At 44.7% G+C, this 24,785-nt stretch overlaps 1 protein-coding gene across 2 annotated transcripts in view; it reads right to left on the bottom strand.

Moving 5' to 3' along the window:
* LTBP3 (latent transforming growth factor beta binding protein 3) overlaps nucleotides 1-24,785 on the bottom strand; it is a 158,311-nt gene that overhangs the window by 23,737 nt on the left and 109,789 nt on the right. For both annotated transcript variants that reach the window (XM_083164804.1, XM_083164803.1), the window contains 3 exons: nucleotides 22,727-22,864; nucleotides 21,290-21,430; nucleotides 14,033-14,188 (listed from right to left, as the gene is read on the bottom strand). In XM_083164804.1, coding sequence (XP_083020930.1) covers nucleotides 14,033-14,188; nucleotides 21,290-21,430; nucleotides 22,727-22,864 — 435 coding nt within the window. The remainder of the gene's footprint in view (nucleotides 1-14,032; nucleotides 14,189-21,289; nucleotides 21,431-22,726; nucleotides 22,865-24,785) is intronic.

Consider the following 24,785-nt stretch of genomic DNA (forward strand, 5'->3'; position numbering starts at 1 on the left):
AATGGCGGAAACATAATGTGTATCACAATAAAAGATCTGAAGATTAGGTTTATAGACTCTCTCAATTTTCTCCCCATGAAATTGAGCAGATTTCCAAAGGCCATGGGATTTGATGGCGTTAAAGGTCATTTCCCGCATTTTTTTAACACAGCCGATAACCAAAATTACATAGGGGGCATGCCCTCAATAGAATATTTTGGCCTACAACACATGATGCCTGAGGAGGCCGCTGATGTTACAGAGTGGTACGAAAAAAACAAACACAAGGTGTTTAATTTTCAAAAAGAATTAATACGATATTGTAAAGAGGATGTCAGAATATTGCAAAAAGGGTGCGCAGCTTTCAGATCAGCCGTTATAGACATGACAGAACAGGAGTTTGTAATAGCTGCTGAGAAAAAAGATGTAGCCGTTAAACGTCACGTTGATCCATTCCAACTGACGACTTTAGCGTCGGTTTGTATGGCTATGTATCGTTGTAAATATTTACAGGCAAACACATTGGCTCTTGTACCGGGTGATAACTATCACAAGACCCAGAAGCGTTACTCAACACCAGCCATACAGTGGTTAATGTACATAGAACACAAAGAAGGTGTGAGTATAAGACACGCTTTACAAGGTGGTGAGAAGAAAGTCGGTAGATACAGTCTGGATGGTTACGCCGTGATTAACGGCGTGCCAACAGCTTTTGAATTCCAGGGGTGTTTTTATCACGGTTGTGACAACTGTTACAAAGCCGATGATGAAAACAATCTGACTAAAACAACCTACGGTCAACTGCGGCACAAGACACAGTTAAGGATACAATTCCTTAAACGGTGTGGATTTCAGATAAGGGAGATGTGGGGGTGTGAGTGGAAGAAAATGAGGGAGACTGATGAGGAGCTTCAGGTTTTTCTGAAAGGTTTGGAAATCCCTGAACCCTTGGATCCTCGTGATGGTCTTTATGGCGGACGCACTAACGCCATAAAACTTTATCACAAGACAGAGTGCGATGAAAAAATACACTATTTTGACTTTACTAGCCTATACCCATTTGTCAACAAGACCAAAACATATCCTATACGTCACCCACGCATCATTTATAAGGACTTTGATGATGTCACAAAGTATTTCGGTTTTGTTAAATTAAAAATTAATCCTCCGCGAGGCCTTTTCTTTCCAGTTTTACCGGTTAAAATGAATGGTAAGTTAATGTTTCCGCTGTGCCGCACATGCGCCGAATCTGGACAGTGTGAGCCGTGTGTTCATGACTCAGAAAACCGCGCCCTAACCGGTACATGGTGCACAGTGGAGATAAATCTTGCTATAGAAAAGGGGTACAAAGTGTGTAAAATCTATGAGGTGTGGCATTTTGATGAGAGATCTGATGATCTGTTTTCAGGTTACATTAAAACACACCTCAGAGATAAACAGGAGGCTTCTGGTTACCCTGATTGGTGTACAGACTCTGTGAAACAACAAGAGTACATAGACGCGTATCAAAAAAATGAGGGCATAGCTTTAAGACACGAACACATAAATGTCAACCCCGCCAAAAGACAAATTTCTAAATTGTTTTTAAACTCATTATGGGGTAAATTTGGTCAACGTAGCAACATGCCCAATACTTGTCTAGTGACAGATCCTGATAAGCTTTTTGAATATGCCTTTCAACCACACTATGAGGTGTCTGCTTTAGACTTCATAGACTCAGAAACTGTTATGGTCAACTGGAAATACGCCAAAGACCATTATACCAGGTCTTCAACAACAAATATATTTATAGCAGCATTTACCACAGCGCACGCCCGCGTCGAGTTGTACAACCTATTGGATAGATTACAAGATAGATGTCTGTATCACGATACAGATTCTGTAATTTTTGTCAGCAGGCCCGGTGAGTGGAATCCGCCATTAGGCGATTATCTAGGGGAGTTGACCAGCGAACTACCATCTGGTACGCATATAACAGAGTTTGTTTCAGCCGGCCCCAAGTCATACGGCTATAGACTAAGCAACGGCAAGACGAGCCTCAAGGTCAAAGGTATAACGTTGAATGTTTGTAATGAGCAGCACGTTAACTTTGACAGTCTGAAAGAACTGGTCTTAGATTATCCTTTAAACCCCAAAGGCGAGGATCAGAAAAAAATTGTGACCAGGCAGCCCGGTATAGTACGTGTGAAAAAGTACTGGCAGATTGAAACCCGTATGCTGCAGAAAACGCAAAAGTGCGTTTACACTAAACGTAACCTCACGGATAATTTTACAACCCTACCATTTGGTTATTAAGATGGATATCCGTTTTCAACACCCCTTCTCCTGTATTTTAGCCGGACCCTCCAATTCGGGGAAAAGTTATTTTGTGAAAACGCTAAAACAACACGCATCCACACATATGACGCATGTACCTGATAATATTGTTTGGTTTTACACCTGTTGGCAACCGATATATGACCAACTTCTGAGTGCTCACCCTGGTATGCGTTTTATAGAGGGGTTGCCCGAGTCATTTAGCGACGACCAGCTTTTTCCCCCTGATAAGATTAATTTAACGGTGATAGATGACTTGATGGATGCAGCGAGTAATAATTCTGAGGTTGAGAAAGCGTTCACAAAGTATGTGCACCATCGTAATCTCAGTGTCATGTACCTTGTGCAAAACATATTTTGTCAAGGTAGAAAGAGCAGGACTATACATTTAAACACAAAATATATGGTCCTGTTTAAAAACCCCAGGGATAAAATGCAGGTTAGCATTCTGGCTAGACAAATGTACCCATCAAAATATCGTTTTTTTCTTGAAGCCTATGAGTCCGCTACGGAGCCTCCATACGGTTATTTACTGGTTGATTTAAGAAACAATGCCCTTGATGATTATCGTTTACGAAGCGGTTTATTTCCCCCCGACACACCAGTAGCTTATGTTGTTAAGAAGCGGGGTTCTAAATAGCTATAACCGCGCATCCTATAGTCATTCATTACCACTTCTAACAGCTGTGAACATGTCGACCAGGATAAGGCGTAATTGGGCCCTTTTAAAAACCCTCATTAAAGCCAAACCGGCCCAAAGAAACGCTATATTATCCAACGCTTCAAACGATTTGGTGACAGCCATATGTGAGATTGCTCTCAATACGCTTAAAGGTAAAATACCCCTGTCACAGCGCCAGTTGAACTACCTTAAAAAGAAGAGGTCCCTTATAAAATCGCTTTGTAATAAGAAATGCGCCATTGGGAAAAAGAAGAGGTTGGTGAAACAGTCGGGTGGGTTTATCGGATCGTTGCTAGGATTTGCCATTCCATTAATTACCGGACTACTGTCTAATCGGTGATGGAATACTCTGAGAAAATGTATCTGGTCCCCCAGCAACAGATAGACCGTTTAAACAACAAACCAACCAGCGATGATATACGCAAAACAGCCACGCAAAGCCTAGATGCTGAGATCATAAGTATACTACATAATAATGCTTTATCAGAGTATGAAAAGGCAAAACGCTACACAGCTGTGTTACAGAGATACCTGGTGTTGAGTAAACAAACTGATAGGGAAATGTCAACTTTAACGCTTTTATCACCCGGTGCAAATGCTGTTGAGGATACAACTAACCCTACACAAGACGATGCTACCGACGCTGTTTACCACGATGTCTTGAACAGTGTTAATGCGCGGTATAAAAAGAACTGTGAAATACTAATGAGTAAAATGGTTCGCTCTAAAGACATTGCGAATTGGGACCGCAAGGGTGTGTTTATGTATAAAGGCGTCACAGTGCCAGGATCCAATGTGTTAGACTTGATAAGGGGTATCACGCAAAATCACAGCGTGACGAGTCATAAAATGCCTAACGGATGGATTGAATTTATGCGCGCTATGGCTGAGTTGAATATCCCGTCCACTGTAGTTGGTAATGCATCAAACAGATTACAGTTAGATCGCTTAAAAGCTGAAATCTACGATGATGAAATTGGCAATGTAAATATAGCCTCCCCAATACACAACATTAAAAAAAGTCGTATAAATGTTTTAAATTCCCCCGGGTTAACAACGCCACACGGATACTTACTACCGAGGAAAAGATCCGTAAATCTGTTTCAGGATTCGCAGTGGTTGAACCTTTAACATATAACTAATTTATAATGTTTTTATACAATGTATTTTTGTGTGTTTAATTTGTACGATGACGTTTAATTTGTAATGTATCATGTATTTAGTGTATTGTTTTAACTGTAAAGTTTATCGTGTTATTCGTGATTATTTTGCTGTAAATACATTTTGTCTGTACCAATAAAATATGGTTATGATTTATAAAATGCTGTTTTGTTCTTTGATTCTAACCAGTTTGTCTGCAAAAATATGCAATCACACGATATAAAGTTCAATAAGCAAGATTTTTTAATAGAAAGTAACCATAAGCAATGTACATACAGCATTTCAACCACAACATTAGTTACAAGTTACACAAACAATTTTGTATTACACATTATTTTTATCAAACACATGTTGGTTACTGGTGACACAGGACTGTATACAGTTACCCGTATATCGACTCAAACAATGACTTCTAGGGAGACGTCTTACAAAGTTTGATACATAGCGATCATTACGTTTTGTATCAAAACTAAAACGGACCAACACATCTGTATATTTGTAATTTTTACACATGAAAAATATAAAGTATATACAATATTGCCCACAAACGGTACTGTTAAAACCTTGCAACTGCTTATTTTGGTGGTAAATTCTTTTTGAATTTGAGTTTAAAAAATTTATTATGGCCTTTGGGAATAGGGGGTTGTCAGGTTCTAAACCGTAAGAGTCCAAAAAGTAACACTCGCGCTGGTTGTTAAAATAAACGGCCAACCAATGCTCCCCCGGTTGGGCGCTGGTGTGTGTGTTGATTACAAACGCGCAGGGGTATTGCGATAGTTTACCGCTCGGAAGCATATCACACGGGTAGGTCCCTTTAAAAAACAGGCGCGTCACCGGATTAGCGTACAGTATACAATTTATCTGTAATGTGTTCATATCGCTGATGGGGTGATGAATATTGGTAAATATACGATAAATATAAAAATTATTTATTTCATTTATAGATAATCATACAGCACATCGCGCCGCTGGTTGATCTCGATGATATTATCAAATAATGCGTATATTATTATGTTGACTGTCCGGTCTAGTGCTCCTGCAAACCGGAATTCAGCTCGTAGATTACCGGTTCTGATTAGAGACAGATGCTCCGCGCATTCCTGTTCAGGCGACAGATCAAAAGCAAATAGTGTGTAGCCGTTGAGGTACTCTTCACGGTCAATTAGTATACCCGAATCTGATTTCTGCTTATTTGTGATCTGAATGAGCGACATATACTCGCGAACCACATTACCGTGTTCAAAGTCTGGTTGAAATGGTTTGGCCGGATGCGGTGTTCCATCCAGGTATAGGGATGCGAAGTTTACATTTTTATGTTCAAACCGTAGAGGGTTTTTGTCATAGGCTCCTGAAAACGCTTCATTATCTACAAAAGCGGCTATAACGGTTTTTGGCACCTGTCCTAAAAACAGATTTTCTAAATTAAATACGCGACTCCCCGTCGGTATGCTATAGATCTTCATGCCCACTCTATCGATCGCATATTTGGCGTTGGTGGTCAGTAAGGCCTGGGCGTGTCCAATCCGGACTGCGGGTGAGACCTGAACCCTTTTCACAAACAGGGACGCTGCAACAATCTGAATTTTAAAGGGCTCCGCTTCAGCAGACATTAAGCAGAAAGCATCTTTGTTTCTGATGAGTTTTATCTTCAAGTCCACGGCGTTCAATATTAGTTTATGTTGATGAAAAAGGTCACAGTGTAGCGGCCCCAATAATTCAACCGTTCGACTTTGTGCCGTTGTTCTTGCCCTTTTTATAAACCCAGTGTTTACGCCATCCAGGGTTCTTGTGTTGTGTTCTCCAGCCACATCTTTGTAGAATAATCCAGTTGTGTGTTTTGTGGATAACGCATCTGAGCTATAATTCAGTATGGTCTCTATGTAGGCCCTATAAGCGTAAAGATTATTGGACTGCGATATGAGCCTATCGCCCAAAGTGACATCAACCTGGCTAAATAAAGTTGCTATGGGGTAATTAATAAGAGCGACCTTGGCGTCTTGAGGTATAGCAGTGTTATCAGGCCGTACGATCTTGCAGGTCACGTACAGCAACGTGTTGTTCAGATCGTAGTAGTGTTCCCCGCTGGCCGCTATGTAGAATTCAAGCGGCGCGGTCTCGGATAATGCCGCCAAAGGTTGAACTTCGACGTAGAGGCTTTTCTCTACGCTGGTCTGCGTCGGTGGTACGTCAAAAAGGTCAAGTTCAGATTTTGCGCATTCCATGGATTCATTGTGTATGAAAGACATGCTTAAAAAATATCACCGACCCTTCGCTTCGGTTTCCTTTTTTTAATTAAGCCGCGTCTGCTCCGTTTTTTGTTTAAAAGGGGTCTGCACCATGTCGGAAGTCGTATTGCCCGCTTCCGTTTATTTTTAGCCGCCCCTTTCCTGGCATAGATTAAACCTGATCCATCTTGCTTCGCTTGATTTGCGTCGTGTATTTTGCTCACAACCGCCGCTGTGGCTTGTCCGATGACGTCTTTCGCGATGTTGCGTGCTGCATTCTTCACGTGGGGCTTTGCTATCGCCAGCCCTCTTCGGAAAAGCGGTACCGCTTTTCTGAACAGGCTTCGAAAAATTCCACCTAAACCGCACCCGTACATATACGCGCTGCCGTGAAAACCGGGTAATCCATTACCGGCCTGTGTTTTATAATATTGCGCGTAGAGCCCCGGGTCACCATAATTTTTAACGGCCACCATTGTCTTTAATAAAATTCGGATTTGCGGCGTCTGAAATGTAGTTTCACGTTCGCTTTCCCAAACTTGAATGACATGTTTTCGTTCTGATCATTCTTTATCTCTATGGCTATAGTGTCAAAATGCGTCTTGCACAACGGAACATAATCGGGCTTCTCATACCGTATAGTGACCATCTCGTTGTTACGGCCCTTTATTTCAACGGTGCGCAACAAGGGGACATAACTATCACCGACCCTCTGATGTTCGATAATATCTGTGTACACGAAGAGCGTATATTGCCCTCCGCTGATGTCGGCGCACGGTTTTAAAAACTTAGTTTTCGGGTATAACCCCAGTATTCTCGACAATTTAGGACCGGCTGTGATGTTGTACATCGCCTTGTTGTCGATGATTATCTCTCGTTCAAGCGGATCGTACAATAGTTTTAAACCATCCAGTTTATGTCGGTCAATTTCAGCGTTGAAAGAAAACAGTAACGCCCCGATGGTTTCATAAAACCCCGGTTTAACGCAAACCCTCGTTGCTGTACCGCTCGTCCCATCCCACTTTGTTATTTTCAACACACAATCACGCACATCGATTGTATTCCAGGTGTGTGGGTATTGTATTTCTGTAAGAGCTACTTCCCAATCTCCACTTAAGTCTATCGGCCTTGCTAACTTTGTGGTATAGTCAGAAATCTTATTTTGTGGAAATGTATCGGCTGAGGCGTTACTCGGCAATGTTATGTAGAAGGGTTTGTCATCCATCTTCCTCTTTGTTTATATATCTTTTATCTCCGATGCAGCGACCCAACTGTTAAATTTTGTGGGGTATCCACGCCACTTGACTAATACGTGTTTCCTCCCTCTAACCGTCTTATTTTTTAAAATCTTCTCCACTTTGTAAATCCTATTATAGTTTTTCGGTATACTTTGAAGTTCTTCGGGGTAAAAACTACCCGTTATAGCCTCCCCGTAGAGATCCTCCAACGTGTAAAGCGGCTTAAGTCCTTTAGTGTTCACGCCGCGTATTACAAATATTTCCTCAGAAAAACTCTGTTCGTAACCTTTCTGAAATATATCCTTATATTTTGAGATACGAACGTGGTCCCCGACCGCTAAACAAGCCTTTGTTTTCTTACTTCTAAAGTAATCGCCATATATCGTCTTGAAGACATCCAGCGCATTAGAGCCATCCACCTCATTCGGAGCTCGCTTAATCGTTCTATGGTATGTGTTATTATAACTGGTAATGAACGCTTGTAAAACGTCTATATATCGGTATGTATTATTCGCCGTGAAATATCGCCACATTCGTGTTTTTAAAGTCCTATTGAAGCGTTCTATAACGGCGGCTTTCACATCATTATTGGTTGTGAAATGTTGTATACCGTATTTTTCTAACAACTTTTTTAGGACTTTGTTTAGAAACTCTTTACCATTATCGGTTTGTAGTTTCCTCGGTACGTCCCCCTGTTGGAATAATTTTTCAAAAGCCTTAGCGACAGTCGTCGCGCTCTTAGCAGTCAGACTTTCAGCCCAGGCCCTCTTACTGAATATATCGATGACGGTTAGTATATATTTTACGCCGTCGTTGTGCTTTGCCAGATCTATGAGCGATACCAAATCACATTGCCACTGTTGATTTATGTCCGATACACATATCATATTCCTTTTATAGTTTTTTCTAGCCGGTTTGTGCAATGTGTACGCGTCTTGCTCTTGTAACCATTTTCTCACATCGGATCTTTTAAATTTATTTTTCAAAGTTTTATAATATTTATCAAAACCGCAAAAACTCCCCGGCTTTAATACGTTATAATAACTGGCTTTCAGCCGGCTGTTTTGATGATCGGCGTTGCGCGACATCCTACACAAATCAAATTTGATATAAAACAAGATCTACATTTCTACGAATTATATATCTGTTGTATACCATATTTTTCTAACAACTTTTTTAGCATTATGTTTAGAAATTCTTCCAGCTGGTTAAGATAACATTAAGCGAGCTTTATATATGTGTTATTTCACATAGTCAATATCAGTGTATGAAGTTATAGTCTCAAACCAATTATATTTTAATACTGTTTAATATTAATTTTATACTACTTTGATATCAAACGCGATACGATCGTATCAAGTTTGATATCAAATTGTATAAATGGGGGCGTGGACAACCTGTATAAAAGGGGCGTGGACCTGTCAAAACCAATTAGTTTGAAGAAAAAGTGTGCCTTATCTACTGCTCGGGACCAGGAGAATTTTGGATAACGGATTATTCCGTATTTCGGAATATTTTAATATTTCAATGATGTATTTTGAAGTATCTTGCATTTATGCTGTATAAACACATAATATACACACAAATATATTTTAATTGTTCAAAAAAACAAGGTTTCAAAACGTGAAACAAAATGTGTGTACTATCTCAGCACTGAATTTGAATGCCAAGCAATCATTGTCTTGCACATATATAGTGGCAGTTAAATATCATGTCCCCAGTGATGCTGTTACATATGTCCCCAGTGAGTTTTTAGCAAAAAAAAAATTTTGTTTCACTTTCTGGAATGTCCGTATTTCGGAATAATTCGGATAACGGATATTCGGATACGGGATACTCGACCTGTAATGTAATTATTATTAGATAAGCAGGCTCTGAGAACTGAGAACAATGCCAATCCATACATAGTGATTCTGGGCCGGAACTGGGTTCTCCAGGCCGTCCTTGGATCCCAACATGAGGCAAAATGTTATCTTCCCGCTGTTAGATTCTGAATCTCTCAGGTTTTGGATTCAGAATCTCCTATCTGGATCCCGGCCTTCGGTGGTGACCTGCTACTGGCTGCTGTAATGTATGTACGTGGTGACCTGCTGCTGGCGGCTGTAATGTATGTACGTGGTGACCTGCTGCTGGCGGCTGTAATGTATGTACGTGGTGACCTGCTGCTGTAATGTATGTACGTGGTGACCTGTTGCTGGCTGCTGTAATGTATGTACGTGGTGACCTGTTACTGGCTGCTGTAATGTATGTACGTGGTGACCTGCTACTGGCTGCTGTAATGTATGTACGTGGTGACCTGCTACTGGCTGCTGTAATGTATGTACGTGGTGACCTGCTACTGGCTGCTGTAATGTATGTACGTGGTGACCCGCTGCTGGCTGCTGTAATGTTCGTACGTGGTGACCTGCTACTGGCTGCTGTAATGTATGTACGTGGTGACCTGCTACTGGCTGCTGTAATGTATGCACGTGGTGACCTGCTACTGGCTGCTGTAATGTATGCACGTGGTGACCTGCTACTGGCTGCTGTAATGTACGTACGTGGTGACCTGCTACTGGCTGCTGTAATGTACGTACGTGGTGACCTGCTACTGGCTGCTGTAATGTACGTACGTGGTGACCTGCTACTGGCTGCTGTAATGTATGTACGTGGTGACCCGCTGCTGGCTGCTGTAATGTTCGTACGTGGTGACCTGCTACTGGCTGCTGTAATGTATGTACGTGGTGACCTGCTGCTGGCGGCTGTAATGTATGTACGTGGTGACCTGCTACTGGCTGCTGTAATGTATGTACGTGGTGACCTGCTACTGGCTGCTGTAATGTATGTACGTGGTGACCTGCTACTGGCTGCTGTAATGTATGCACGTGGTGACCTGCTACTGGCTGCTGTAATGTACGCACGTGGTGACCTGCTACTGGCTGCTGTAATGTACGTACGTGGTGACCTGCTACTGGCTGCTGTAATGTACGTACGTGGTGACCTGCTACTGGCTGCTGTAATGTATGTACGTGGTGACCTGCTACTGGCTGCTGTAATGTATGTACGTGGTGACCTGCTACTGGCTGCTGTAATGTATGTATGTGGTGACCTGCTACTGGCTGCTGTAATGTATGTACGTGGTGACCTGCTGCTGGCTGCTGTAATGTATGTACGTGGTGACCTGCTACTGGCTGCTGTAATGTATGTACGTGGTGACCTGCTACTGGCTGCTGTAATGTATGTACGTGGTGACCTGCTACTGGCTGCTGTAATGTATGTACGTGGTGACCCGCTGCTGGCTGCTGTAATGTATGTACGTGGTGACCTGCTGCTTGCTGCTGTAATGTATGTACGTGGTGATCTGCTACTGGCTGCTGCAATGTATGTACGTGGTGACCTGCTACTGGCTGCTGTACTGTATGTACGTGGTGACCCGCTGCTGGCTGCTGTAATGTGTGTACGTGGTGATCTGCTACTGGCTGCTGTAATGTATGTACGTGGTGACCTGCTACTGGCTGCTGTAATGTATGTACGTGGTGACCTGCTACTGGCTGCTGTAATGTATGTACGTGGTGACCTGCTGCTGGCGGCTGTAATGTATGTACGTGGTGACCTGCTACTGGCTGCTGTAATGTATGTACGTGGTGACCTGCTACTGGCTGCTGTAATGTGTGTACGTGGTGACCTGCTACTGGCTGCTGTAATGTGTGTACGTGGTGACCTGCTACTGGCTGCTGTAATGTGTGTACGTGGTGACTTGCTACTGGCTGCTGTAATGTATGTACGTGGTGACCTGCTACTGGCTGCTGTAATGTATGTACGTGGTGACCTGCTACTGGCTGCTGTAATGTATGTACGTGGTGACCTGTTACTGGCTGCTGTAATGTATGTACGTGGTGACCTGCTACTGGCTGCTGTAATGTATGTACGTGGTGACCTGCTGCTGGCTGCTGTAATGTATGTACGTGGTGACCTGCTGCTGGCGGCTGTAATGTATGTACGTGGTGACCTGCTGCTGGCTGCTGTAATGTATGTACGTGGTGACTTGCTACTGGCTGCTGTAATGTATGTACGTGGTGACCTGCTGCTGGCGGCTGTAATGTATGTACGTGGTGACCTGCTACTGGCTGCTGTAATGTATGTACGTGGTGACTTGCTGCTGGCTGCTGTAATGTATGTACGTGGTGACTTGCTACTGGCTGCTGTAATGTATGTACGTGGTGACCTGCTACTGGCTGCTGTAATGTATGTACGTGGTGACCTGCTACTGGCTGCTGTAATGTATGTACGTGGTGACCTGCTACTGGCTGCTGTAATGTATGTACGTGGTGACCTGCTACTGGCTGCTGTAATGTATGTACGTGGTGACCTGCTACTGGCTGCTGTAATGTATGTACGTGGTGACCTGCTACTGGCTGCTGTAATGTATGTACGTGGTGACCTGCTACTGGCTGCTGTAATGTATGTACGTGGTGACCTGCTACTGGCTGCTGTAATGTATGTACGTGGTGACCTGCTACTGGCTGCTGTACTGTATGTACGTGGTGACCTGCTACTGGCTGCTGTAATGTATGTACGTGGTGACCTGCTACTGGCTGCTGTAATGTATGTACGTGGTGACCTGCTACTGGCTGCTGTAATGTATGTACGTGGTGACCTGTTACTGGCTGCTGTAATGTGTGTACGTGGTGACCTGCTACTGGCTGCTGTAATGTATGTACGTGGTGACCCGCTGCTGGCTGCTGTAATGTATGTACGTGGTGACCTGCTGCTGGCTGCTGTAATGTATGTACGTGGTGACCTGCTACTGGCTGCTGTAATGTATGTACGTGGTGACCTGCTACTGGCTGCTGTAATGTATGTACGTGGTGACCTGCTACTGGCTGCTGTACTGTATGTACGTGGTGACCCGCTGCTGGCTGCTGTAATGTATGTACGTGGTGACCTGCTGCTGGCTGCTGTAATGTGTGTACGTGGTGACCTGCTGCTGGCTGCTGTAATGTATGTACGTGGTGACCTGCTACTGGCTGCTGTAATGTATGTACGTGGTGACCTGCTACTGGCTGCTGTAATGTATGTACGTGGTGACGTGCTACTGGCTGCTGTAATGTATGTACATGGTGACCTGCTGCTGGCTGCTGTAATGTGTGTACGTGGTGACCTGCTGCTGGCTGCTGTAATGTACGTACGTGGTGGCCTGCTGCTGGCTGCTGTAATGTATGTACGTGGTGACCTGCTACTGGCTGCTGTAATGTATGTACGTGGTGACCTCATACTGGGGGTGGGGCAGTTGAGAGTTCCCCCTTTATGCTGCAGCAGGGAAGAATTTTGTAGAATTATAGTCCGGTGTATGATAATAATACCAAACAGGTGATAATGATAATCATTTTTATGTCTGTTGAAACACAGCCATTAACTGGAACAGAAACAGCTGTGCTTATCCCACCCATATATAAGGTGTTTTGCAGCATCTTTTGATACATTTGTGACTCATGAAGTAGACCTACAGTAGGAGCCCCTCTCAGCTATCCTCCTTAGGCCATGGCTCACCATGGCTATCCTATTGTTCTCAGCTGCAATACAATACATAGAACAATACAGTAGGGGATTAGCAGAGTAATCCAATTACTCACTTAGTCCTATTATAGAGATAGATGGCAGTGGCTACATCTGTAGCTATATAGCAAATACATAATAAAACATGAAATTTAACATCTAAGAAATTCACAGTTATCAAGTCACTATGGCCCTTATTCTAGTTCACTCTTTCTGACAAAATCCTTCTTAGATGGACAAAACCATGTGCACTGCAGGTGGGGCAGATGCCACGCCCCCTTTGCGCCTATCGGCAGGCGGGACATTGAATCCTGTCTGTCGTTATGCGGCATGATCCCAGATTGCATACCCCCCAGAGACTCCATGGCCTAGTTGGTGCCCACCATGTAGATCTCCATGGCCCTGATGAAGATCGGACCTAGTCAAAAATCTAATCCTGGTCAAACTAAATTACCATACCAAATTTGGTTAGCCAGGTACAACCTATTGGCTGTGCATGGTAAACACATAAACACACACACACATGTGGCCCCATTCCTTGCCACCAGGAGGGGGGTCAGAGTTGGAGGTCGAACCTGCTTACAGGTCCAACTTTTGGATCTCATTCGATGCACACGGGACCACACATTGGATCTGATGTCAAACACATCCGATTTGGGACAATTGCCCGAGGGATCGGGTCAAATCGTCCAATATGGAACTAGTGTATGGGTGCCTTACTTTCTCACTTATATAGATAATAAAAAATAAAACAAAAGTAGAAAACTTATAACATGTTAAAGTAATATTACTAATCATGGACAATGTAATAGGGGAGATATATTCATTGTGAGTTTTCAATATTTGAATCTTAAATGATTATCATTGGTTCAGAACAGTACTTTGTATTTCCTTACCGTGCCTAGGTGGACAGGAAAGGCACCGTAGACCCCAACCATGGCCTTGCCTACAGCAGCATTCAGTCAGTGACAACTGGGGGCCATGCATCGGAAGAGAACAAATTCCGTCTGTACCTCGCATCCTCCAGCAGATATCCAATGACTCGGTGCGATCTGTATTGGTAAAAGGGACTGCTGACACATGAACGCTTTATGATTTAGCATGATGTAAAATTCCCGTTAATTTACTTTATTTACAATAATAACATATTAACAAAAAATAATGTGAACTTTCCAATGATTCATTGCTTCCATATTTCTATACTTTGTTCTAGTAAAAAAAACGGTACTTGTTTCCTAGCACGGCCACCCCGATTTACATCGGGGTGGTCGTGTCGGAAAAATCGCGTTGATCGCATCGCATGCGATTTGGTCGCATGCGATGCGATCGACGCAACCGACCCGATTTTTTGATTGAATGAAATGTAAATCGGGTCCCTGGGACCCGATTTTACATTGGATTCAATGTAAAATATTCCCAACCCCCCCAAATTTAACGGCGTAAACCCCACCCCACGATAGACGCCAACCCGAAGCGTGGCGAGCGCAGCGAGCCCGCGAGGGGCGGCGGTGCGCGTCCTCCGACCTTTTCATTCCCCTACTATCCACGTCGGCGTGGAGTTGAGAATAGAATAGTGTGGCGAGCGCAGCGAGCCACCGAGCCCGAAGCGTGGCGAGCGGACGCGTATACCTGTGAAGTTATACGCGTCCCCTCGCGGGGCTCGCTGCGCTCGCCACGCTTCGGGCTCGGTGGCTCGCTGCGCACGCCACACTATTCTATTCTCAACTCCACGCCGACGTGGATAGTAGGGGAATGAAAAGGTCGGAGGACGCGCACCGCTGCGCTCGCCACGCTTCGGGTTGGCGTCTATCGTGGGGTGAAGACGGGGACATCTATAATGTGAAATGGGTCATATTGGCCCATTTCACATTTTTCACATTTTCTCACGATTTCAATGTTATTAACATTGAAGCCTATGGAAAAATCGGGGGCATCGCGTCGGGACCAATGTTAATGGTCCCGACCGACGCGATGCCCCCGATATTTTACCTTTCCCGACACGATTTCAATGTTAAAATATTTTTTAACATTGAAGCCTATGGAAAAATCGGGGGCATCGCGTCGGTCGCGTCGGGACCAATGTTAATGGTCCCGACCGACGCGATGCCCCCGATATTGTGTCTTAGCCGGCAAAATGGACCTGATTTCAAAGGAAATCGGGTCCATCGTGTGGATCGTGTACCTTAACTTAAAGGTACATGATCCACAAGATTGTGGCCGTGCTAGGAAACAAGTACCAAAAAAACTTACTCCAGATAAAGCACAAAGATCACATGTACAATGGGGTTAGGTTACCTTTTAATCACTTGGCATATAGCATAATGTTTAAGACTTTTAAAAAATTGCATTATTAAATTTTGCACAATAATTTTAAATTTTAAAAATCTAATACCCGCCAGTCCACCACTGCACTGCCCGTCCCGCAGCGCTGCTGATCACACCGCCCGGCCAGGTCAGCACTCGCCGGCGCCGCCAGCTAGTTAAAGAGTCAGGACCCGCTGCCCGCTCCGGGATCCCCCTGATGAGCGCTGCTGCTCCCCCGGTCAGTCTGCATGCATATGCCTGTCAGGCGGGCAGGCATATGCATACAGGGTGGTCGGACGTGATCTTATGTGCTAACCGTCCGACCTCCCTGATCCGATCCGATGCGCATGGGACCGCGCATCGGATCGGATCAGGTGTCACACACATGCGATTTTGGCCCAATTTCACCTGGTTATCGGCCCAAAGTGCCAAAATCGGATAGTGTATGGGGGCCTTAAGGGATGCAAGCTCAGCAATTCCCTTTGAGATTCCCTGTGGCTAGCTCGCCCATACACACAGAGATGTGTGTATGGGCGATATGTTCAAACTCATTGTTCTTTATGCACATGCAGGAGATCTGACTAAATTGCGGCTGCTTGTGCTAAAGATATGAGTGGGTGATGGTGGGAATGCGGATCTCCATGGGACACCCACACAGCGCAATGTGTGCTTCATTTCTAGAAAATAGGGAAAAATCACCCCATGTGTCACAGGCAGCCATGCTCGACTTCGGCTGTCCTGTAACCGGCTGGTGTCCTGTGGCTGGTGGGGGGTGACAGGGGTAGCAGGCGTGTGGCCGCATGGGGGACCGAGCAGCACTGCATGGAGTCTGACAATGTTAGGCGGCGCTGGGAGGCAAAGGAGTGATTGGGCCAGGCCAGGGGCTTTCCTGCTTCCCTGCCCTGCCACCCTCTAGGTCAGGGCTGGGCAATTGCGGCCCTCCAGATGTTGAGGAACTACACATCCCAGCATGCCTTGCATCAGTTTCAGCATGGCCACATAGCAAAACTAATGCAAAGCATCCTGGGATGTGTAGTTCCTCATCATCTGGAGGGCCGCAATTGCCCAGCCATGCTCTAGGTACATAGAAGATCTGAGTAGGGCAATCAGGGTCAGTGCAAAAAGTCTTGTGAGCCGTTCAGTTCATTGGGAAGACTCCTGGCTATTCTAGTGCCTGCTGCTTACTCATAGCTCAGCCTGTCAGTCATTCTTGGCGGAACTCCAACCCTATGCAGATCGCGCTGCCTAACCCGGTCTATTCTCCCCGTTCCTGTCCACCTGGGCCACCGGACCCGTCAGTGCCCTCCGGTTCCAGTACCAGCTCCAACTCCAGGCATTCAAAGTCTTTCAGTGTCTTTATTATTGGATCCAATTATCTTGCCATCAAAACCCATTCTTCTTTCCGGATATCATTACCCAAGTTCTCGTCATCGTCCTTCTTCATCTACCAGCAACCTTCATTCATCCTAAAGTGCATTCCCATCATCCGCACTCTCCAGCTTCCCATTACCCCAGGTTCTTTATGCAAAAACCTCATTTACATTTTACCATTGACTCTCCTCCTCAAAGAAGTATTTGAGACTTGCCCGTTTTTGTTGTCTATGAATGAAAAAAACCTTGATTAAAACTAGGGATGTGCACCGGCCACTTTTCGGGGTTTTGGGTTCTGATTACCTTGAGGTTTTGGGTTCTAATGGGTTTTGGCAAAACCCCTCCTAAGTGTTTTGTGTTTGGATTTTTTGGGTTTTGGGTTCTGATTTTTTTGTTAAAAAAGCATAAAAACTGCTAAAATCGCAGAATCAATAACATTAATTTCCACTCATTTCCAGTCTATTCTGAACAGCTCACACCTTACAATATTGTTTTTAGGGCAAAAGGTTGCACCAAGGTAGCTGTATAACTATGCTAAGCCACACAAGTGTGCGGCACAAACACGTGGCTCATGTAATAGTGGCACTGCAGCGGTAGATACGGCAGTACTAGGCACCAGACAGGTAGATACGGCAGTACTAGGCACCAGACAGGTAGATAAGACAGTACTAGGCACCAGACCGGTAGATACGTCAGCAATACTGGTATTGTGCACCAGCAGAATTTATAATAATTAATTTTATTACTTGCTTGGCAGTGGCACACGTCAGTGCACCAGCAGCATGGAATTATTTTTTACAGTCCCACACAGCACAAGTGTTATTTTTTTTATTAAATTATATATAGCAGCCTAGTATGTAGTTGTACTAGGTAGGTACACTTAAGCAGTATCACTGCCAGTGGCAAAAGTGGACTGAGTAACTAAATAATACTGGCAGATTCCGTGCAGGCAGCACCAGTGGACTATATATATAATATAATTAATTATTAATATAATATATAATATTACAGCACAGCACCCGAGGTAGGCCCCAGCACAGAGGAGACAGTAGTACTACAGGTACACAGTTAGACTGTCCTCCTTGCTAGGGAGAGCCCACCCTAAGCAGAGAGGAGAACAGAGTACACAGCAGCACTGAGGGAGACAGCCCCAGCGAATAAAATAATTACAGCACCGCACACCAGAGGTAGACCGCACAGAGGAGACAGTAGTACTACAAGTACACAGTTAGAGTACACAGCAGCATTGAGAGACAGCCCCAGCGAATAAAAAATATAGTACTTATTTCATAGCACGGCGCCCGCGATTTTGATTGTATTGATCGGGTCGGAAAAATTGCGTCGATCGCATCGCATGCCAACCAAATCGCATGCGATGCGATCAACGCGATCTACACGATTTTTACATTGGAATCAATGTACAATGGTCCCTGAGACCCAATTTTACATTGATTTCAATGTAAAAAGCCCCAAAACCCCCCATTTTAATAGCAACCCCCCCCCCCCTGATGGGTGAAATGGCCCTCCATTGTTAACGCCACCCCACTATTGACGCCAACCCGAAACGTGGCGAGCGGCGGCAGTACGCGTCCTACGACCTTTTCATACCCCCACTATCCACGTCGGCGTGGAGTTGATTTTATAAAGTGTGGCAAGCGCAACGAGCCACCGAGCCTGAATCGTGGCGAGCGGACGCGCATAACTTCACAGGTGTACGCGTCCGCTCGCCACGCTTCAGGCTCGGTGGCTCGCTGCCCTCGCCACACTGTATAAAAATAGACTCCACGCCGACGTGGATAGTTGGGGTATGAAAAGGTTGGAGGACGCGTTCCGCCCCCCTCGCGGGCTCGCTGCGCTCACCACGCTTCGGGTTGGCGTCAATAGTGGGGTGGCATTAACCATACTTTATACCCATGTGGGGGCATATACAATGAGAAATGGGCCAGATTGGCCCATTTCCCATTGTTCCCTATGTAAAATCCCGTTGATCACGTCGATCGCATCGCATGCCATTATAATGGCCCGCGACCGACGCGATCAACGCGATTTGAACTTTGAAAATCATTTAACATTATTCTCTATGGGAAAATCGCGTTGATCGCATCGCGGCCCATTATAATGGCATGCGATGGACGCGATCAACACGATTTTCTCTTTTACCGGCAATTAAACCTGTGATTGACAGAAAATCGCGTCCATCTCGTTGATCGCATGCCTTAAGTACCTTAAACTTAAGGCATGCGATCAACCCGACGGGCACCGTGCTAGGAAATAAGTACCAAAAATATTGCGTTCAAGGTCAAGCTTAAGTTTAAGCCCCAGCCGCAGCACCAACACACCCTCTCCCAACCCACTACTAGACTGGAGTGAAGATGGCGGGCGCGGCAGCCACTATTCAAAGCCTCGCGAAATCCGGCGCCGGGAGATGACGTTCTGACTACGCGGACTCACCCGAGTCAGGCAGGAATTTCCGAGCGCTGCTCGGAACCGGGCTCGGAATGATGACGTCCGTGGGGGCTCGGATCTCTGGAATCCGAGTCTGCACCTCTCTAGTTAAGAACCAGCCTGTTTTAACCCTTCAGTTTCTAGTCCGACTGCAGTTCACAGAACACCACATGACTCCCTCAAATCCCTCTCTTGTGACACCCTGTGTATGGGCCTCAGGGCTTCATTATAATAGCACATACACATATATCTAAACCAGTAAGCCCGCTCAAAGCAAAAGCTTCGAAAGCTAGTCTGCTACCTTCTGTGTTTGTGCATGTGTGAGAAAGATATATATATATAGATACTATCTGACGAAGTCCTCGTGACGAAACGCGTAGGGGCGTGGCCTGGCGTCGGTCTGAACTCCGTGTTGGAGAGAGTGGTGAGAGCACTCGTATCCTGCTTTTCCGCTGCCTGTCAGCCTTGATTCATGCTGTTTATCACCCGCGGTTGTGCCTAACCGTCTGTTGCGGTACGTGATGCCATTTTAAAGTGTACCTGTCGGATATGTTATTCTGCTGAAAAATAAAAAAGTTAATTGCACTATTTGGAGCGCTCCTCTTTTCTTCTCTTAGAAAATCCACTACCTGCGAATCCAGGTGCCCGTAAGGGTAATTTGAGGAAGCCGCCGGTCTAATTAGACCTGAAGTGCTGTGAAATCCTGCTTGGAAGAAGCCAATTTATTCCTGCTATTTAAAAGGACTTGCGCGCTAATTGGACTTTTTTTTTATATATATATATATATATATATAGATGATTAAGAGCTTACCCCTAGAGCCTCCTTGTGGCACTACATGGACCAGCATGCTCTCTAAATGCAGGTCCCGTCAATGCCTTTCTAAAGTTGGTCTTATGGGTAACATAGTTTGCAACAAGCATACTGAGGGTATATTTACAAAGTGCTGGATTACAAGTCATTGTATTTTCCACAGCTCTGGCCATGCGATTTAAAAGGCAAATCCACGAGTGCTTTACAATTACTGCCCTTCTAAATTAATCTGACAGCACTGTGAATATCAGTAAATAAACGAAAACAAACTGGAAGCGGCTCAATCAAATGAGTAATGACCCTCAGGTGTTGGGTTGTTCTAGACTGAGCATTGTTCTTAGGACACATATCATAGCAGGCAACGTGTGGTACTTCAGCTGCTGTAGAACTACACATGTCCTGCCACATATTTAGGATGCCCTAACAGAAAAACTATGGCGGGACATGCTAGGATGTATCGTTCCACAGCAGCTTGAACGTCACACCTGAATTATGCACTATATAAATAAACCTTTTCTATGGAGTCATCTAGCTTTGGATCTTCTTGATCTAGATTCTTGGTCCAGAGTGGTTCTGTAAAAAGCTTGGTAAATAAGCCCCACTGGTAACACTGATGCTAGACTTGTTTGTGAGGAGCTACAATGCAAGGGACATCTTCCAAGGCTACGGAGAGGCTCCGTCAGAGCATTAAATGAAGGCCACTCTGGTTAGAAGTAACTCCCACACAATACCAGTGAGAGGCATTCACAGAGAAAGTATTTTGTTGTTCCAAGTTTTTTTCTATTTGCCAAGCCAAGAATGGGTACATGGAACTAATAGAATTCCCCAGTATGGAATTCGATGAGTAATACACGGGTAAAGGTCATGAGTTGGGGAGATCTTATTTATATAAAGCATTTTATTAAGCTGTGTGTTTTGTTTACTGTATTTTATTTTACAGATGGACTACAATTTCCAGTGGGCTCTGATGCCAAGGCCAAGTTGGAATCAAAAGTGCTAGTATTACTTTATATAGATAAGGGGTGTTTTGGGGCAATAGGCTGCAATACAATGATAAATGGGCACCTAAAATACCACAAGGCAATAGTAAGTACTAATGTTATAACATAAGATGTACAATTGTAAGATAGCCAGTAACAGCTCTTTCTTTTATAATGATATCCTACAATCTCATCATTATTGTATTCCATTGTATATCAGTGGACATCAATGTAGGTTTCACCTGCTTGTGTGTCAGGAGGATTACAATGCCTCCCCAGGGGGTCCAGGGTCCATGGAGCTGTACACTCGCAGTGAAAAGAGCCAGGTGTGTTTACACAGCGCCCATTGCGACACAATCCTCGATCCTGACATTCATCCACATCTGTGAAAATCAGGTGATGACAACAATTAGTAAAAATGAAGTATAATATTAAAATTCAGGCTATTAATATTGGTGTTAAAGTTAAAACTTTGGGCCCAGTTCAGACCCACTCTTTGGGCTGTGAATTGCGGACTGTGAACATGTGCTGGGTCCCACTAAGAACTAATCCAGAGATGGATTGACAGGCACCGGGCATTTGGGGGCAGAATGCTGGAGTTTTCTAGCAGTGCCCAGGAATTCGCAGACGTTGCCCGGGCCGCTAACGCCAGCAGAGGCCTCCTTATCCCCGTGCTGTTCATGGCTGTTATCCATTCGATGGTGAGTGTTTATACACTCTGTTCTGTCTGTGTGCACAGTTGGAAACGCATTCATAGCTGTGCACATTTGCGGGATTTAACATGTGCGGGGCATTGTTTACCTGATCGCTGGACTCCAAACAGCTCAGCGACCAGCTCTAAATCGGGCACTTAGTGATTATTAAGAGTTTCAGCTGGATACACAAAATCTAATCTAGGATGTATTTAACCCCTTAGATGGACTCATCACGTCACCTCGTCCATATTGACGTAGTCACTTGAATAAATATTGCTCAAACTATTTAGATTTTTTCAATTTCAGAAATGTTACAATATTTGTCAATTGCGCTTGGAGCAGAGAATAAAAGAGAAGAGAAGACGCCTTAGCTGGAGACAGGTGTTTTGTAACTTTCATTAATAAATACTTAAAATATAAAAAAAACATTTTGAATGAAGTAAAAACTTATCTCTATAAAATCAGCAACATTTAACAAATACAAGCCTATGTATTATGGGGCATATCTAAAAAATGCAGCCAGCCCCTGATAACGAAGAAGTTTTATTGGCGCATATCACTGCACAATGGCAGGTTTGTTTTCAGGGGAATGTTACTGGGCTCACACCATCTGCACACTAGACCACCAGGACAGCATTTAAAGGGGCACAGCTAAAGCGGTGATTCCCACTGTACTGTATCTGGTGTTTTTTCCCTGATGGGGGCAATATGCAAACTGTTACCCCCTCCAACACCCCTGTGGATGCTTGAAATCTAGTTGACTGCATGTCTCAGGCTGCCTCCTTCTCTCCTGCCCTCCTCAGAACAGTGTGGGCAGCCGTTTTATATGATCCAGTTACATTGGTGCTTATATTGCATTTTCTACACAATGTTGTCACGTAAATATTTACAAAACATTTAAAACAACACAAATGCTTAGGCATGAGGTTTCAATGTATGGCAGAGATGACAATGGAAAGTTAAAAGCAGGAAACGTATTCTTACCCAGATCAGCATTGGTCATGCAGCGCTTCAGTTCGGCATGGTATTGCATATGAAGTGGGCATCGGCAGTAGAAAGAGCCGCGAGTATTGATACACTGGCCATTAACGCAGTTTGACTCATCTACGCACTCATCCACATCTGTGAGGGAAGGATACATGTTTAGTTACAATATACAGAATGATCTGTACTTTTTTGAACGACTACAGTACATGCCCTTAAAGTATCCTAGGACTGGTTTCAGCATCGCTAAGGGTTATTGAGACCCTATACAAATATAGAATGAAGTGTGTGTGTGTGTGTGTGTGTGTGTATGGGGGGTGGGATCAGTGTCTCTCTTAGTCAAGTTTTGCACGTGATAAATCCCAAGAGTAATTTGGGAGATCCCCATTGGACACTTCAAAATAAGCTCAGCCTCTTAAACCTGCCCCGGGCACCAACACAGGTTGCCCTGAGGAAGATAAGCGAAGCATACACCGGCTGACCAAGCCATGCGGACGTCTTCTGAGCACTGCCTGACTATTGTTGTTTATGTGATTGCGAACTCTAATGTATCCCCAGCAGAACCATCCGTAGTCTCACCTTAGCCGTGGCACGATACTCAGCAGCACTGCGAGTGACGGCTAGTGTACGCCGGGTTATATCACAGCTTGTATCCCCTACATAGGGAGATCCTACTGACGGCAATGGCGGGACACAGTCGTGCTGCACGATACTGAGTGGCACTGACAGAGACGGCGAGTGTACGCCGGGTTATATCACAGCTTGTATCCCCTACACAGGCCGATCCTGTTGATGATAACAGTTCCAGCTAGGTTTATGTGATTCCACACAGTTCCTTCTGCATGTAGCAAGCTAGCAACAGTCTGGTTACATTACATGATAGGTATTAACCGCATTGTAACAGATATTAACCAGCTAACCAGTGGCGTAACTAAGTTTTGGGCGCCCCCCCGCCGCCCCGCCGCGCACCCCCAATCCCCCGCCGCCCATGCAAAAACACCCCCCATCCCCTGCAGCCTTACCTATCGCGCTGGTCCCGGCGGCTCCATTCTTCTTCTGCTGAGGACCACCACAAAATGGCCGCCCCCATACAGCAGACAGTTTCAGAGAACTGTGTGCTATATGGGGGCGGCCATTTTGTGGTGGTCCTCATCAAAAGAACGGAGCCGCTGGGACCAGCGAGATAGGTAAGTCTGCGGGGGATTGGGGGGGGGGTGTAACTATAGCACCGCAGCCCCCGGCGCCCCCACATGCACAGCGCCCCCCGCAGTGGCTGGGGCTGCGGTGCTATAGTTACACCGCTGCAGCTAACGCTATACTCAAAGTAACAGACTCATCGATAATGGTCAGTTCCCTGTATGACGGCGGTACTTCCAACCTCTTTTACTAGTGCCTCTGCACTGTAATCCATTATATTGGAATTGCCGACACATCATATTATACACAGTGGGGCAGATGTATTAAGCCTTAACAAGAGATAAATACAAGGGTGATCAGGAGAGATAAACCACCAGCCAATCAGCTCCTTACTGACTTTTTTCAAACACAGCCTATAACATGGCAGTTAGCGGGTGATTGGCTGGACGTTTATCTCTCCTTATCACCCTTACATTTATCTCTTGTTAAGGCTTAATACATCTGCCCCACTAAGTGGTAGTCTTACAGAAGCCTGTTACCAACATCTTGCTTGTCATACAACCACATAGAAAATTGCTCACCCTATGAATGCTGACATAACTGCGGGGCCGACAATCACTACATAACTAGAAGAACACCTTTCTCCTGTATACACATTTACTGATAAACAATAACAGGAGTAATTGACAGCTGTCACACATTATAAGAGACTGGCAGTTGCTCTCAGACCCCGCACCTGCATTTTTATTTGCACTGTATTCACTTGTGTTAATGTTATAGGTTGTTTGTCATATTTCGCAGCTTTTAAACGTATAACCAATAAAAGGTATATTTTATGATTCGTTTCTTACTAGTGGTGCACCGCCAATAGACAAACCGGGTGAGATTTAATAGGACGAGAGATTCAGAAAGTGAGAGATTT

This window comes from Crinia signifera, chromosome 11 (assembly GCF_055691185.1).
Source record: "Crinia signifera chromosome 11, ASM5569118v1, whole genome shotgun sequence".
Classification (NCBI taxonomy): Eukaryota; Metazoa; Chordata; class Amphibia; order Anura; family Myobatrachidae; genus Crinia; species Crinia signifera.